Source organism: Saccopteryx leptura, chromosome 1 (assembly GCF_036850995.1).
Source record: "Saccopteryx leptura isolate mSacLep1 chromosome 1, mSacLep1_pri_phased_curated, whole genome shotgun sequence".
Classification (NCBI taxonomy): Eukaryota; Metazoa; Chordata; class Mammalia; order Chiroptera; family Emballonuridae; genus Saccopteryx; species Saccopteryx leptura.
In genome coordinates, this window is record NC_089503.1 from 386,126,106 (window position 1) to 386,139,658 (window position 13,553).

The 13,553-nt window shown below is 59.8% G+C and overlaps 1 protein-coding gene across 1 annotated transcript in view; it reads right to left on the minus strand.

Moving 5' to 3' along the window:
* Positions 1-11,725, minus strand: part of ITPR3 (inositol 1,4,5-trisphosphate receptor type 3) — a 75,474-nt gene extending 63,749 nt beyond the window's left edge. Inside the window, exon 1 of the mRNA XM_066359630.1 lies at positions 11,333-11,725. Coding sequence (XP_066215727.1) covers positions 11,333-11,421 — 89 coding nt within the window. The 5' untranslated portion in view covers positions 11,422-11,725. The remainder of the gene's footprint in view (positions 1-11,332) is intronic.
* Positions 11,726-13,553: the final 1,828 nt, after the last annotated feature.

Below are 13,553 nucleotides of genomic sequence, written 5' to 3' on the forward strand. Positions count from 1 at the left end.
GAGAGAGATGAGAAGCATCAATCATCAGTTTTTCGTTGCGACACCTTAATTGTTCATTGATTGCTTTCTCATATGTGCCTTGACCGTGGGCCTTCAGCAGACCGAGTAACCCCTTGCTGGATGGAGCTAGTGACCTTGGGTCCAAGCTGGTGAGCTTTGCTCAAGCCAGATGAGCCCGCGCTCAAGCTGGCGACCTCGGTGTCTCAAACCTGGGTGGTTCCTCCACATCCCAGTCTGACACTCTATCCACTGAGCCACCGCCTGGTCAGGCACACTCCTCATCTCTTTATTTTTCTTTTTTTTTTTTTTTAAGATTTTGTTCATTTTAGAGAGAGAGAAAGAGGGGAGAAGCAGGAAGCATCAACTCCCATATGTGCCTTGACCAGTTAAGTCCAGGGTTTCGAACTGGCGACCTAAGCATTCCAGGTCGACATTTTATCCACAGGTCAAGCTCCTCGACTCTTTATTCCCCATCTGGTGCTTAGGGCAGCCCACGACCCAGCCTGTAGGACAAGAAGGTAGCCAGCTGCTAGAGGCCGAGAGAGCCGCAAATGTCCCCAAATGCCCCAGCAAAGCCTCCCCGGCCAAGCCTCCCCGCCATTCCTCTGTACACACTCCTAGGGCTGGGGCTTCCCACGGAGGTGCTATCCCGCGTGGGAGGGGTGGAGTGGGCGGGAGGGGTGTTGTGCGAAGCCATTAGCCGGTAAGCAGGAAAGCCCTTATCAGATGGGCAACCTGTATCCAGAGGGAGGCCAGAGAGCGGAGACTCCAGACGGGTAAGTTTTGATGGAGGGGGAACTTCCAGTGGATAGAGCGCCCCCGCCCCCGCCCCTACCCCGCCCCCAACAACCAAGCGAAACTCGCCGCCCCAAGTGCAGCCATCCCCTCGGCCTGCCAACGACTGCAAGTTGCAGCCAGGCTGCTGAGCCCGGGCCAGGCGCGCCCGGAACCGGGAGGGAAACAAGCAGCCTGCACCAGGCTTTCCTGCGCTCCCGCGTGGCCCCCGGGACGGGGGACCCCTCCCCACCTGGTGGCACACGGGTTCTGGGCGGTAGCTTCCCCGCTCAATGAGGGCATCTGTGTTTATTAAACCAGCTCCTCCCAGGTGTTGCGTGTGCACCTGGCGCTATAACCAGAGCCATGCTGGGGGGTGGGAGGAGGTGGTCTCCTTCCTTCACAGCCTCCCCCCTTCCACTCAGAGCGCCTCTGCCTCCGCCCAAGGTCCCGGGAAGTGCCTACTCCCACCCTCGGCCAGCCCACCCGTCTCCCCCTCCCACTGCCCCATGGGAGCCCCGCCCAGTCTGGCCCCGTCCAAGGCTGAGCTGACACTTACACTCCCTCCCGCAGAGTCCCAGCCCATTCCCACCAGGCGCGCCCTCATCTGAAGGCAAGGGGCACCCCAGCCTCCATCCCATCCGAACAACTGCTCCTCCGATGGGAGGAATGCGTTCTAATTTATACACCATTTTTACATCCTACCGGCGCGCGCCCTTCTTGCGTGAGTTTCACAGAGGAGAGGGCCCGGGGGCCACATATACACACAACCCAGGCCCCTAATCATTCAAAAAACAGCTACACTGGAGCAAATTATGTGCTGGGTGTGGTTCCCGCCCTCAAGAAACTATTACCCACCACCAGCACAGGTGCCCTGAGGACAGGACCCATGTCCTACCCCCTTGCACCCCACCCCCTGCGGGACTCTCAGAGGAGCTGGTTGACAACTCTGCTCCCAAAGGGCGTGGAGGAGGCCGCTGTCCCCAATGTCCGTGGGATCAGCACCTCGGTCTGAGGGCGACAGGAAGGTAGATGTATGCAGGGTGGACTTTGAGATCCAGGAGGGAGTCGTGGAAAAGGCAGTGGGGTGGGTCAGAGCTGCCTCGAAAGATTAGATAAGGAGGAAGAAGGAGGCGCTAGGAGCGGGGTGGGTGGCTATCGGAGGGGCCTGAATCAGAGCTTGCACCTGCCAGCCCCGCAGCTGAGCTGCCGCTGGAGGGGGAATCACAGACTGCGTAAACGGCGGAGGGACTCCAGAGAGCCCCTCCGCACCCCAGCTCAGACCCTGAGGCTTGGAAAGGGAAACTGACTGAGAGCAGCAGCCAGCCCCAGACCCCAGGTGTCCTGACGCCAAGCCTAGGGCACTGGCCACCACCAACCCCCACCCCCCACCCCGAGATCTAGGCCAGATCCAAGAAAGGCCACGCCCTCTGCAGGCACGGTCTGAACGCAGGAACTGGCTGGTGGTGGACGGGCCTTGGCGTCCCCTTCTCCGGGAAACCCAAAGCCACGCCCCCCAGGTGGGAGTGGGAAGGAAGGCTGAGTGAGACAGGAACCCAGGATCACTGGCCTGGCTGGTCAGAGAAGAGAAACAGACTCCTGCAGCTGAGCGCAAACATCGTTTACTTAACCTCTGCTATCTTTCTTTACCCAGGAGGACCCACCCTGCGCCGCCGCCGGAGGGGCTGACTGCCTGCGCCATTTCAAGACGCACATCCCCCCCGCAGAGCGCCCAAGCTTAGAGAGGACAGAGAGCCACCCACTCAGAGAACCCCAAGTCTTGCCAGTGAGGACTGGAGGTGACAAAAATGACTAAACGGGCCCTGGCCGGTTGGCTCAGTGGTAGAGCGTCGGCCTGGCGTGCAGAAGTCCCGGGTTCGATTCCCTGCCAGGGCACACAGAAGAAGCGCCCATTTGCTTCTCCACCCCTCCCCCTCTCCTTCCTCTCTGTCTCTCTCTTCCCCTCCCGCAGCGAGGTTCCATTGGAGCAAAAATGGCCCGGGCGCTGGGGATGGCTCCGTGGCCTCTGCCCCAGGCGCTAGAGTGACTCTGGTCGCAACAGAGCGACGCCCCAGATGGGCAGAGCATCGCCCCCTGGTGGGCAGAGTGTCGCCCCCTGGTGGGCGTGCCGGGTGGATCCCGGTCAGGCGCATGCGGGAGTCTGTCTGACTGTCTCTCCCCGTTTCCAGCTTCAGAAAAATACAAAAAAAAATGACTAAACGTGGCCCAATAAAAATAAAGCCCCCAGGCTAGCACGCGAGGCTCCAGGACCCAGCCTCTGCTGGAGGATTTCTCCTGGATTTCTGACTCTCAGGATTGGCTGGGCTCTGGCAAGTCCTGAGGTCTCAACAGGGCTGCTGGGAACATGAGGCGATGTATCCGTTGGGCCCAGGAGAAGAGGGACAGGGAGCGGGAGAGACCAGGAGGAAGGCTGAGACAGGGAAGGGGTGCAGCCAGGGGCCACCCGGCCAGCCCTCGCCTCACCCAGCAGCACCTCGGGGCCTGGCTCTCTCCTGCACCCCATAACCAGGACCTGGACGCCTGTCCCCAGTGAGGGAGGCTCGCCCCACCCAGCTCCAGGCCCCCCAGCGCTTCCTAGCGAAAGCAGCCTGACAAATCCGGGGACGGTCTGCGGCACAACCAGCCTGTCTCAGGAACTCAGGGTCACGGTGGGGAGGAAAGCGGCGGGGTCAGGACACTTTTCCAGTACCGAGACTTCAGAGACACGAGAATTCAGTGTAACACGAGAATTCAGTGTAACACGTGCAGCTCAATTGGATCCGCAGTGAAAGGGCAGTGGCCCCAAAGACGGAGGACAACGGGGCGCATCTGACTGTGGGCTGGGCACTGGATGCTGTCAGGAATTTATGAACTGGTGTGATGACTAACACTACTGTGGGGACACAGAAACACATCCTTATTTCTATACGTAATAAAGTAGGTAGGGGTACAGCAAAATGTGGACAATTACTAAGTCTAAGATGTGGACCTACGAGTGTTCTAAGTGGTTCTCTCTCTACTCCTCCTGAATCACATTCGTGCCTCAGGCTGGTGGCGACAGGCCGCAGTGACAGCAAAGGCCAGAGCCACCAACAGGAAGAGCCCTGCGGTAGAAGCGGCATCTCTGAGACCCGGGCTCCCTCCTCCCTCCCAGGACCAGTATCACCCGGTTCTGGACCCACCTCCTGGAGGGCACGGCTCCACCACAGGCAGGAGGGAAGGGGTGACAGCTGGCTGGCTGACAGTGATTTGCAAACCAAACCAGCACAGGTGTCTCCAGAGCACCTGCCACTGACTCCTGGCTGAGATTTAGGATCCCTGCCTCTCCTGGCTCTGCCCACCTGCCAGCCAGAAAGGTACCCAACAGACCTTCACACAGCACTGTGGTTACCCTGCTCCTCCACTCGGTCCCCTGCAAGGAGCCCCCCGCCCGTCTGCCCAAGTGGAAGGCCCCTGAGGTGTGTCCCCACCCAGCCCCAGCCGGTGGCACCCTGGGCTCGCTGCCCTGTGGTCCAGGCCCAGCCTGACTTCTGCACCCACAAATCACTGGTGTGAGTGGCCCTCCGGCCTCCACCCTGGGGACCCCTGCTATGTGACCCGGGTCCCATAACCTCATTGAGCCAGGGGTAACAGTGCCATTCCTGACATGACCAGCACGACACCCTCGGGGGGGTCTCAAGGCTCACATGAGGGACTTCCTGGAGGCTGGAGCTCTGCTTCCCTTCCCTCCCCGCCCCTCCCCTCCCCGAGGCCCCTCACCCAGGGAGGAGCCCCTAGCTCCACACAGAGTGAGGTAGAACAGCAGGCCTGGGGTGGGGGACGGACCGCAGGGATTCCAGACATGTAATCATGTCATCTAAACCCCGAAACCTTCCCCTAAACTGAGAGCAGAAAGCTGGTGTGGCCCCACCCTAAAATTCAGCACATCACATCACCCCACCCCCCCAATCGCAGCCACCGCCCCACCCACAGCACAGGCCCACGGGGCCACGCCAGGAGGGGACCTGGGGTCAGGAATGTAGGGCAGGGCAGAGGGAGCAAGTGGCTCCAGCAGGATTCTTGAGGCCAAAGACTGTGGGGGGGGGGGATTGTGCACAGCCCGGGTCGCTGGAGCCCCAGAGCGGAACCCTGGGGCTGAATCTGTCCCCACAGGGCCCCCTCTCTCCACTGCCCCCATCAGAGCCACCCCAACCTCCGGGACAGAGGCTGGTCTTACTCCCCACAGCCCCTGGTCCAAGACTCTCAAACTGCGACATGCAATGGGCCACACACACACACACCCCCGGGGCACAGGGTCCCCACCGCGGCACCTTCGCCACCAGAGAAACACGGAGAGCTAGAGAGAGCCTGTGAGGTGCCAACGTTCCCTCGCTTTGATCTGGGAATTCCACTTCTAGGAATCCGTCCCCAGAGAACACAGGGACAGGCAAGCGGCGGGGCATGTCCGGACGAGGATGCTCCGTGCCCACGGTCTGTCTGCAAGGGCAAGAACAGAGCCGCAGCCTGAACGCCCCACGTTAGAGTCGCTGAAATAAACCCAGGGGCACTTTGCCTGCGTGGGACGCCATGCAGCCCCAGCAGTGGTGTGCCAGCATGGGGCACGAGGCTGTGTCTTCCCCGAAAAAGACAGGATGTGAGGACCGATGTGAGGTTTCCCATCACTTTTTTTGTTTGTTTGTTTTGTTTTGTATTTTTCTGAAGTGAGAAGCGGAGAGGCAGTCAGACAGACTCCCGCATGCGCCCGACCAGGATCCACCCGGCATGCCCACCAGGAGGCGATGCTCCGACCATCTGGGTCGTTGCTCTGTTGCAACCAGAGCCGTTCTAGCACCTGAGGCAGAGGCCATAGAGCCATCCTCAGTGCCCGGGCCAACTTTGCTCCAATAGAGCCTTCACTGCAGGAGGGGAAGAGAGAGACAGAGAGGAAGGAGAGGGGGAGGGATGGAAAAGCAGATGGGCGCCTCTCCTGTGTGCCCTCACCGGGAATCGAACCCGGGACTTCCACATGCGGGGCCAACGCTCTACCGCTGAGCCAGCTGGCTGGGGCCTAGGTTTTGCATCACTTTGTAAATGTTTATTTGTGTAAGTACAAAGGCGAGAAGGTCTGCCTACAGGATGTGAATATAAATCAGTGGGTCTGCAGATAATTTTCACTTGAGTTTTTCAGGTTTATTCCATCGAGCCTATATTGTATTTTAATCAGAAAAAAAAATAGGTATTTTCAAAAGAAAGTATCAATAGTTGCCTGTATTGGCCCAAGCTGGGGCCGAGCCCCCATACCTTGCGGCACAGAACAGGGTAAATCCAACATCTCAGTCCAGGGAAATCAGAGATTGAACAGAAAGCCAAAGGCAGGTCTGAAGCCTGCCCTGGAGGAAGGTGGTCGTAGAGAGGGTGGTGCCCCACTCTGGAACTACCTGGTCTCGGAGACTGGAGGCTCAGAAGGCTCTCACAGACCACCTCTCCCAACTCCTCTGTGCAGACTGGAACCGTCTGGAACGCTGTCTCGGTTACTATTGATTCCCTAGTGACTAGAACAGGGTCCGGCACATAGTAGGTGCTCAGTAAGTGTTTGCTGAATGACTTAATGAAACCTGTGAAAGGCTAAGAGACTCTGTGGACCAAGAAAGAGGCAAGGCAGACCCAACAGGTAGGCTTCCTCACAGCTTGTCAGCCTAGAGGGCCCTCAGATTAGGGAGCCCCCCTTACAGAAAGATCACCTGAGCTGCCTTTCTTTTTTTGAGAGAGAGAGAGAAAGAGGCAGGTAGGGGGGAGAGATGAGAAGCATCAACTCATATTTGTTTCACTTTAGTTGTTCATTGATTGCTTCTCATACATGCCTTGACCAGGGGGTTCAAGCCAAGCCAGAGACCCCTTGCTCAAGCCAGAGACCTTGGGCTCAAGCCAGTGACCCTGGGATCATGTCGATGATATTGTGCTCAAGCTGACAACCCAGTACTGTCTAGCCCAGGGGTCCCCAAACTACGGCCCGCGGGCCACATGCAGCCCCCTGAGGCCATTTATCCGGCCCCCACCGCACTTCCAGAAGGGGCACCTCTTTCATTGGTGGTCAGTGAGAGGAGCATAGTTCCCATTGAAATACTGGTCAGTTTGTTGATTTAAATTTACTTGTTCTTTATTTTAAATATTGTATTTGTTCCTGTTTTGTTTTTTTTTACTTTAAAATAAGATATGTGCAGTGGCCATAGGGATTTTTTCATAGTTTTTTTTTATAGTCCGGCCCTCCAATGGTCTGAGGGACAGTGAACTGGCCCCCTGTGTAAAAAGTTTGGGGACCCCTGGTCTAGCCCATGACCTTGAGGTTTCAAACCTGGGTCCTCAGCGTCCCAGGTTGAAGCTCTATCCACTATGCCACCACCTGGTCAGGTCTGACCAACTTTTAAACAACCCGACCCTCACACCCCAGCTCTAGAAAAGTTGGTACAATTGGTCTGACATGGGACGTGGAATATATACTTTTTAAATATCCCCAGGAGATTCTCAGATACAAACAAAGGACCTTAGCACACCCAGGTGGAAGGAAACACACTCTCAGAAAGCAGGGCCTTGCTAAACTCATCTGGAGAGTTAGTGAATAAAACAGGAGAGCCGTGGACCAGAGGCCCCCACCCCGCTGACCTGGGACCTCCTCCACACCCGTCGACCTTCCGTGCCACTGAGTCAGCTCTGACCCGTGCAGACCCTACGAGGGAGCGATGTCCACACCGTCCCACCATCAGCAGCCCCACACAGCTCCTGCGGACTCACGCGCGTGTCTTTCCCGGAGCCGGCCCGTCTCCTCCGGGGTCCCCCTCGTTCCCTGCTGCCTTCCATCTCCCCAGCATTCCCGGCTTCTCCAAAGAACCCCGCCACCTCCGCGTTTCCTCCTGACCCCCGGGGCCAACCCTCCTGGGGAAGTGGGTCAGGCTGCAAGGGGCCAGGGAACCCCAACTGGGAGGCCCCTTATGACACTATTCGCTGTGATCACCCAGCCCTGGGGGATACAGGTCCAGGGGTCCTAAGAGTCCCCACAGGGTGCTTCAGCACCGAGGCGTGGCGTGGGTGGGCAGAGGCACTGGGACAAGCGTTGGAAGCTCAGCTCCGAGAACAGTTCTCCTGCACGACCCTGCGTTCTGGGGGCCACTCCTCTGAGCACTCAGAAGACGTCTTCAAGGCACCAGCTGTGAGAGTGGGAGGGGGCCACGCTGCACCCGCAGGGCTGTTCCCCGCAGTCCCTGGCCAGCAGCCACATGACACCCTCCACTTTTCACTGGCCGGCGTCCCTGTCAGCCACTCCAGCCGGGGCCTCTGCTGCCTCCCACTCTGGGCGAGGGGTGAGGCGGAGAGCAGGCGTGGGCCTGCTTTCTCTTCCCGGCCAAGGTCTCAACCTGCTCCACTATCCACGCCCCGGACCTCTCCTGTCCTCCCTCCCGATAGTTAATGTACAATCTTCACCGGGAGCTCTAATTATCCAGGCGGATCTAATTGGCCTTTTTCACTTGGCCCTGCCAGGGCCCGGCTGAAATCTGAAGGCTGTCCCAGACTCCCTCCCCCAACACTTCCCCCTCCCCACCGCCCAGCGGAGCCAGGCCCTCTGCCCTCCAAGGCCACCGCTGTCTCCAACAATCCGTTTCACCCAGCCCTTACCAGGCAGCTCCTGGACAACAAACACTGGGCTAGCCTGGGAACTCAGTCAAATCAGCCTCCAGGGTTCACCGACATGGACACCCCCAGCCAGGGTGGCGGGGAAAAGGGGGCCACCAGAGTTAAGGATGGAGGTAGAAAGATCCTGGCAGGGACGCAGCAAGAGCAGAGAATCACTTAGGAGAAATGCTTGTCGCCCTTCAAGGCACCAAATCCCCTGGGGACCAACATCAGACTGTGATTCAGCTGGACGGACAGAAGTCTGGGGTTCTGTTTTTTCTAACAAGCATCTAGGTGGTGCTCCTGCGGTTGGACCACAGACTGGACTTTAAGTAGCAATGACTGACAGTGCTTAGAAACATTCTTTCATCCACTCGAAGTTCTGAGAAGTCGAGACGCACAGCTCAGTCGTCTTGACACCGAGTCCCCGGTGCCCAGCGCAGTGCCTCTGGACACGCTGAGTGGACGCATGGTGTAATCAATCGGTTAACCCTGGCAAAGTGCCCAGCATTAGGTGACCATAGAAAGAAACCTCCAACTAAACAGAAAACAACACAATTAACACCACAAAGGAGTTTATGCAAAGCAGAGGAAAAGGGGATAATTCTGCTGGTGTGTGTGTGTGTGTGTGTGTGTGTGTGTGTGTGTGTGTGTGTGTGTGTGTTTTGAGGGGGTGGGGGGAGTGGATCTCTCAAAAGAGGCCACTTTGTACTAGGTCTTAGAGGGTGGGTCAGATTTACCCAGGTGGAGACTGGCTAAAGGGCGGGCAGCGCAGGAGCAAAGGTGAAGAGACAGTGCCTGGGCGGTAGGTTCCAGGACCCGGGAACAGCGCGGTGCGCCCGGAAGGGTGTCCGAGGCAGAGGTGAGAGAACCCGGAGTGAAGCTGGGACCAGCAGACACCGGTGCTAGAATGCCAGACCAGGAGGGCGGGTGGGCGTCCATCAGGGCAAAGGCGGGGACTCTGAGAGGCGTCTGCACAGGGTACCCACACCCTGGAGCACAGGGGCTCTCGGAAGTCCCCAGGTTCGGCCCAGGCTCAAGGGGGACTGGAGGAAGCAGCTTCCTGGGCCGGAAGGGCCAAGGTGAGAGGGAGGGGTTCTGAAGCAGCAAGAGGATCCCGCTGAGGGATCAGGCCTGCAGGGAGGGCAGATGTTCCCCTGGACTGTGCTGGCTCTCACAGGTGCCTACAGCCTACCGCTGCGTGCTCAGCCCTGAGCCAGGCGCAAAGCCCCGGAGAAAAGGTCCCTTCCCCAAAGCCTCCAGCCCGTTCGGACACTAGGACCTGAACGGGGGCTTCCACCCTCTGCCCCCTCCCCCCTCCCCCGCGGGCTTCCACCCTCTGCCCCCTCCCCCCTCCCCCGCGGGCTTCCACCCTCTGCCCCCTCCCCCCTCCCCCACAGCCCGCACCCCCTCTCCTCCCCTCGGCACTGTCAGAGGCTTTGGTCAGGTGTTTACTGTGTGTCTCCGAGTGAGCAGGCCCCGGTCGCTAGCAGCAGCCCTGATCTGAGGGGCAGCCAGGGCCTGGTCGCTGCTGGGGGGCTGGGGGGGGCGCAAGCCCAGATGTGCCTCTCTCCCCATCCTTAGGGAAACTGAGCAAGAGAGCTCAGGTCCAGTGGGGGAGGGAGGGAGTGGGAGAGTCCGGGAGGGGCGGAGACCAGGAGAGCAGGGTCTGCCCGCACTCCCAGCCAGTCCCCTGGGGGCAGACCCACCCCTCCGACCCCACAGGTCCTGTCACATTCCCTCTGCTGCCGGACCAAACTCCCAACAACCCTGGGAGACACCCAGGGAGCCAGGTGACTCCCACCTCCCAGCTCAGGGAGAGACAGGCCGTGTCCAGAGCCAGCCCTGGGCTGAGGGTGCTGGAGCTGCCCTCCAAACCCCCCAGAGAGGAGGCCCCTGCGGGCTGGCTGGCGTCCAGAGGAGCAGGGTCAGCAGAGGGGGCCGGGTCTGTCCTAAAGGAGCTAGGGGCGGTAGGGAGGATGAGACAGCTGAACACAGGTCCCCGACTACAAATGGGATGAAGGGTGGCAGGCCCTGCCCTAGGGCCTGTCTGGAGAGGTAGGTGGAGAATCCACTCCATCCCGACCCCCCGCTCCCACCCCCGCGACCCCCCCAGGGCTCCTCTGAGAAGTACCCACTCCCTCTGCCCAATTCCTTCCCCGCCCTGCACCTCCCTGCTTCAGGCCTGGCTCCGCCGACCAGGGACTTGAATTGATTCCCTGCTTTTCCAGCCCAGACCCTGGGGGGTGACGGCCAGAATTAATTAATATTTGTAAAGTGCTCCCAAGATCCTGGGATCACGGACCCAGGGGCGCCAGAGGAGCCGTGCAGGAAATTGACAGGGAGAGGCGGAGAGAAGGGGGCGGCCGCCAGGACCTGGGACGCCTGGGAGCAGAGGGCTGAGCAGACACTCCTGCGGGAGGGGGGCAGGGCCGGGGAGAGCGCTACGAGGGAAAGGTGCAGCCTCTCCAAGATGCGACAGGTTCCTAACCAGAGGATTCCAGACTCCAGGCTGAACCTGCCCACCGCACCCCCCTTCTGCTCCACCCTCCAGAGCCAATCACGTCCAGCCCGGATGCCTTTTCCCAACTCAGGCCTCGGGCAACCACCTGCCCCCACCCGGGGACCACCTGCAAAGGAAGTCTCTCCGCCCAGTCTGAGGACCAGCGAGCGCGCCAGGGTGGAGGCTTCGAGGAGGAGGGCGCCTCCTGCCAACTGCGGCAGGGCACCGACTCCTACCTGGGCAAACATTTAACTTCCTTTCTCTGAAAGGAGGAGGCTGGTCGTTCCCCTGTTCCTTGAAGCTAGGGACGTCCGGGTCCTCGGTTGGGGGGGGCGGAGGCAGGACGCAGGCAACTGGTGCCAGAGCCCACGGCGCTCCCTCCCCGCCCGCGCCCCCCTCGAACTCACTCACCCCAAAGTGCTGATGAAGCCATTGACCGAGCCTTCGGCGTAGAGAGAGACGATGTCTCCGATGTGAAGAAAGCTGGACATCTCGCTCATGGCTGCGGCCCTCTGGGGAGCCGGGGCGGTGGGGGCGCCCGGGGGCGCGAGGCGAGGCGAGGCGTGGAGGACGGAGACGACCGGGAGGTTGGGTGGGGAGGGGCGCGTGCCCACCTCGGAGCAGAGCGCCCGGCGCGGCCGGGGCGGGCTCGCGGCCCCCGGAGCGGAAGGCGGCGCGCCTTGGCCAGGAGCCGGCGGTGGCGACCGGGTGGAGAGGTGCCCGCGTCTCGGCGCGCCCGCCGCCGGACCGCCCGCCGACCCGGCCCGCGCCTACCTGCAGCGTTGAAGGAGCAGGAAGTCTGGGGCCGCCACACACACATGCAAATTCCGCCCGGGAGGCGGGGAAACCACACCCCGGCCACCCCCCCAGCGCCCCGCGCGGCCCGCCCCCGGCACCCACGTGCGCCGGCCCGCCTCCCGCGCCCTGCGCCCCTGGCGCATCCGGGCTTGGCCTCTCGGACGCCGAGCGAGTCGCCTGGCTGGCGGAACTCCGAGGGTCCTGGGTTCCAGCAGGCTCCGTGGGACGGAGTTCCAGCTCCAGAAAGTCCCCAAACAGACTCGCGGAGCCGCCAGCCCGGGAGGCCCAGCCTCTGTGGAAGCTGTCTGCCCTCTGGGTTCCCTGGACCGTCTACTTTTCCGTCCTCGAGGCACTGAGAGCCAGTGCGGACGCTACCTCGAGCCGCGCGCGGGGGACCCGGGTGCGCCCTGAGGCCACCGCGCCGTCCTCGCGCCGGGCCGAGTGTCCTCTCGCACCCAGAGGCGCTCCCGTTCCTTCGCAGCGCAAACTCGGGATTCATTTTTCTCGACTGAACGTGAATGGCCTTTTCATTGCACAACAGAAAGTGCTTGCGCTTGGAGGGGAAATGAGACAATGGAGTGGGTTTTGGTTTTTTTTTTCGCCGCATTCCTGTGTACAGAGAGATCCAACTTCCGAATCAGTGCAGCCGCTCCCTCTCCAGAGTTGGCTCCAAGATCTTGGCTCTTTCCATCTTTCTTTTCAAAAAAAAGAGAAAAAAAAAAAAGAGGGGGCGGGGGAGAAAGCCACCTTCGCTAGTTAATCGCGCACCTTGCCAACAATGACAAGGCAGATGCCGGCCTCTGGGAGTGACCCGCTGCGTCGTCGCCGCCAAACTCCTGTTCGTCAAGCCCTACCCTCCGACTCACGCCCCCAGTTCTCGTCTCTTCTGCTCTGTCCCCGGGTCCCTGGGTGTTTGCTTCCTAGTCCTTTTATTTGAGCTCCTGGCACAAAGTGCCCACTGCCACCCGCATTCGACCACATGAACTTCCTCCCGAACCCCCCTCCACCCCGACTTCCTGGGAAGGGGGAGGCTGGTCCCTGGGAGAAAGGGAGGAGGCGACTGGAAGCCCGGAGCAGGAAGAAGAGAGACCCGGCAGGAGAGCCTCGGTGGAAAGCGGAGAGGCAGCTGCTGACTCAGGGGGGAGGGAGAGGCCAGTCCCTGGGTGTGTGGCTTTCTCAGGAAGACCCCACACACACAAAAAAAAATGTGGGAGGTGAGGACACCTCCGGGATTGCCGGTTGGAGTTTTACAGCTTTCCTCCAGGACCCACGGTAACAAGCTTTACATCAGACTAGCCCATACCTTCATCTATATCTATATCTATAAACAAAACAGTAGTTTCACAAAACAATACTTACGCTTATGACTTGTGGTGCATTCTGATTATTTTCTGTTCTATTTCAGTGTTTTGTTTTGGGGAGGGGTTTTTTTAATTTGTTTTTAATACCGATTGTGACACACGAAGTTGTTTTTATCAGATGTACCAGATGGGTTAAAAACTGCAGTTTGAAAAACCTCATTTTGCCAAAAAGAAATAACCCAAGCCCACAGAAAAAGCACCCGACTCAAGGTCATGTAGCGGGTTCACAGCAAACGGAGCCTGAAGCCCGGCTCCTCACTCCTGGCCCGGGCTCTCCTCTCCACCACCCAGCCCTGCACTGGACTGTCCCCTGTGCACTGTCCGCCCCTGGAACAAACTCACGAGCCCCCAGAAGCCAGGCCTCCACTGACTTCCCCGCAGATAGAAACAGATTCATTCATCCTGTTAGCGTCCCCTGAGGGCCTACTATGTGCCAGGCCTCAGCTGGGCACCAGGCTCTGAGCACGCCTCCA